Source organism: Morus notabilis, unplaced genomic scaffold (genome assembly GCF_000414095.1).
Source record: "Morus notabilis unplaced genomic scaffold, ASM41409v2 Scaffold604, whole genome shotgun sequence".
NCBI lineage: Eukaryota > Viridiplantae > Streptophyta > Magnoliopsida > Rosales > Moraceae > Morus > Morus notabilis.
Genome location: NW_010362300.1, coordinates 45650 through 47754, shown reverse-complemented (window position 1 = coordinate 47754; position 2105 = coordinate 45650). Strand labels below are relative to the sequence as shown.

General features: G+C 32.3%; 1 protein-coding gene across 1 annotated transcript; it reads left to right on the top strand.

Moving 5' to 3' along the window:
* The first annotated feature begins 1218 nt into the window (after positions 1-1218).
* On the top strand, positions 1219-1635 carry LOC21402979. Its single transcript, XM_010101582.1, has one exon. The coding sequence runs from the start codon at positions 1219-1221 to the stop codon at positions 1633-1635; it is 417 nt and encodes a 138-aa protein (XP_010099884.1).
* Positions 1636-2105: the final 470 nt, after the last annotated feature.

The following is a 2105-nucleotide window of genomic DNA, read 5'->3' as shown; positions in this document are numbered from 1 at the left end:
CACAACGTGAAATTTGGGAGAGAATTTTTCCTTTCCACAAACTCTATAATTTGGCCACTATATGCTTAGGAGAGCAAAAATTGTATGCTCTAATTTTCTTCAATCTCCTATTTATAGAGTAGTAGTCAGACTTTAAGAAGAAGTCTAATCTTTATCTCAAAGATAAAACTTGATAATTATCTTCCACTTCCAATTTGATTTTGAAACAAAATCCACTCTCCCTTATCCATATGTTGGCAGGCCACCACATGGAGATTTCTCCTTGTGGTAGGCGCATACTGCAGGTAAAGAATAGTACAAAATTCTGCATTTATCATGCAATCCAATTTTGACTCAAATTCAAATTCTAATTTAAGTCAAAGTTAAATCAATTTGAATTTTAAATTAGACAACTTATCAAATAAGTCAATTGGATAACTTAGAGAGCAAACAATTGAATCCCAAAAGGATTCATACTGTGCTGTGCGTTCAAACCATGTAAATTATTTTTTACTAATAGTAAATGAATCATTTACATGGTAGATTTTTATTTACTTTAAATAGTTTTATAATTTACTATATACTTAATTTAATTTTATAAATATGCTATTTACTACAATTTATCTTTGTATTCTGAGCTAAATATATGTTTCATAGTTTTAAATATAGTATATTTATGCATAAGTTTGATCCCGTGCATAACAAAACCATTTTTAGGAAAAAAAAAAAGTTTGATTTGTGAATCTCAAATTTCTGCGGTGCATAACAAAGTTGGAGATGATATGAATACTCATTGTCACTAATTTTATATTTAATCCCTATTTTATTCAACCGAAACCAAATAAATAAGCTAAATAGAGAGAGATAATATAATGATCCTAATTATAAGAATCAAGAACAATTTCCATAAATTAAACTCATTCCCTTAAATAAATAACGCCACCCTTCTATATATGTTGTACATATATCCCGTCATAAATTAAATTAAAACAAAATTATTATTAGGAATTATTAGTTTCCTTATTCAAAAAGGACTATAAAACATAATTATTACCATTAGGAATGATCAGTTTCCGAATTCAAAAAGGACTATTACTCAATTACACGTTCTTCTTAACCTAGGACTCTATAATCTATAAATAGCAATAAAAGGCTTTTTTCTTTCTCATCAAACACATCAAATATCTCCTATATCTAACTTCTAATAATTTGCTTTTGTTTTGCGATCATATATCAGTCATGTTGAGCACAGAGATCTTGGATGGTGCCACCATCCTCAACTTTATCAAGGATGAGGAAGCCTTCACGTTCGCCGTAAGACGTCGTTTTGCCGAGCTAGACACCGACAACGACGGACTCCTCCGCTACGACGAGATGCTGAAGGAGCTGCAGTCTTTGAGGGTGATAGAGTCTGACGACACCGGGACAGTTTTGAAGAATGATCCGGCCAAGGACGACGAGGTCTACCGTTCGCTGTTCTCTCAGTTCGATCACGACTCCGATGGGGCGGTGAGCCTGGCGGAGTACACGGCAGAGACAAAGAAGATGATGGTAGCAATCGCCGATGGGTTAGGGTTTTCGCCGGTTCAGATGATTCTTGAAGACGATAGCTTCCTTAAGAGAGCCGTGGAACGAAAGCACTCCTCCACTGTTTAATTAATTAGTTTATTGCTATTAAAATGCATGGATGGCTGAGTAAATCTTTACCTTCTTGATATGAAATATCAGATAGTAATCAATCACATTAATTAGTTTTTTTTTTTTTTTTCGTTTTCATAATGTTTAATAATTTGATTTAATCTTTTTTCTCAAAAATTCACTTGTTACTTGACATAAAATATTCTAATTATATTGTTTCACATTAAATATATAATGCAGAGATGATATTATATTCTTCAACTCTATCTAAATTTAAGGAAGATCAATAAGGCCTCTGGAATTTTTATGCCCGCTTCTTTATTTTCATTTTTCTTTCCCCACCTTACGTTCTTTTCTCTATTTGTTCTTAACTTTGTATCGTGATTAATCACTGAATCGATGACACAATTATTTCGTGCTATGTACTACAGTACTGTTACACTGTACCTAGGATTTCCATTAATTTTTTATTTGAACTCAATACGTGC

Excerpts from the sequence above, each read along its gene's own strand:
- LOC21402979 (XM_010101582.1), top strand. The coding sequence starts at position 1,219 with ATGTTGAGCACAGAGATCTTGGATGGTGCCACCATCCTCAACTTTATC.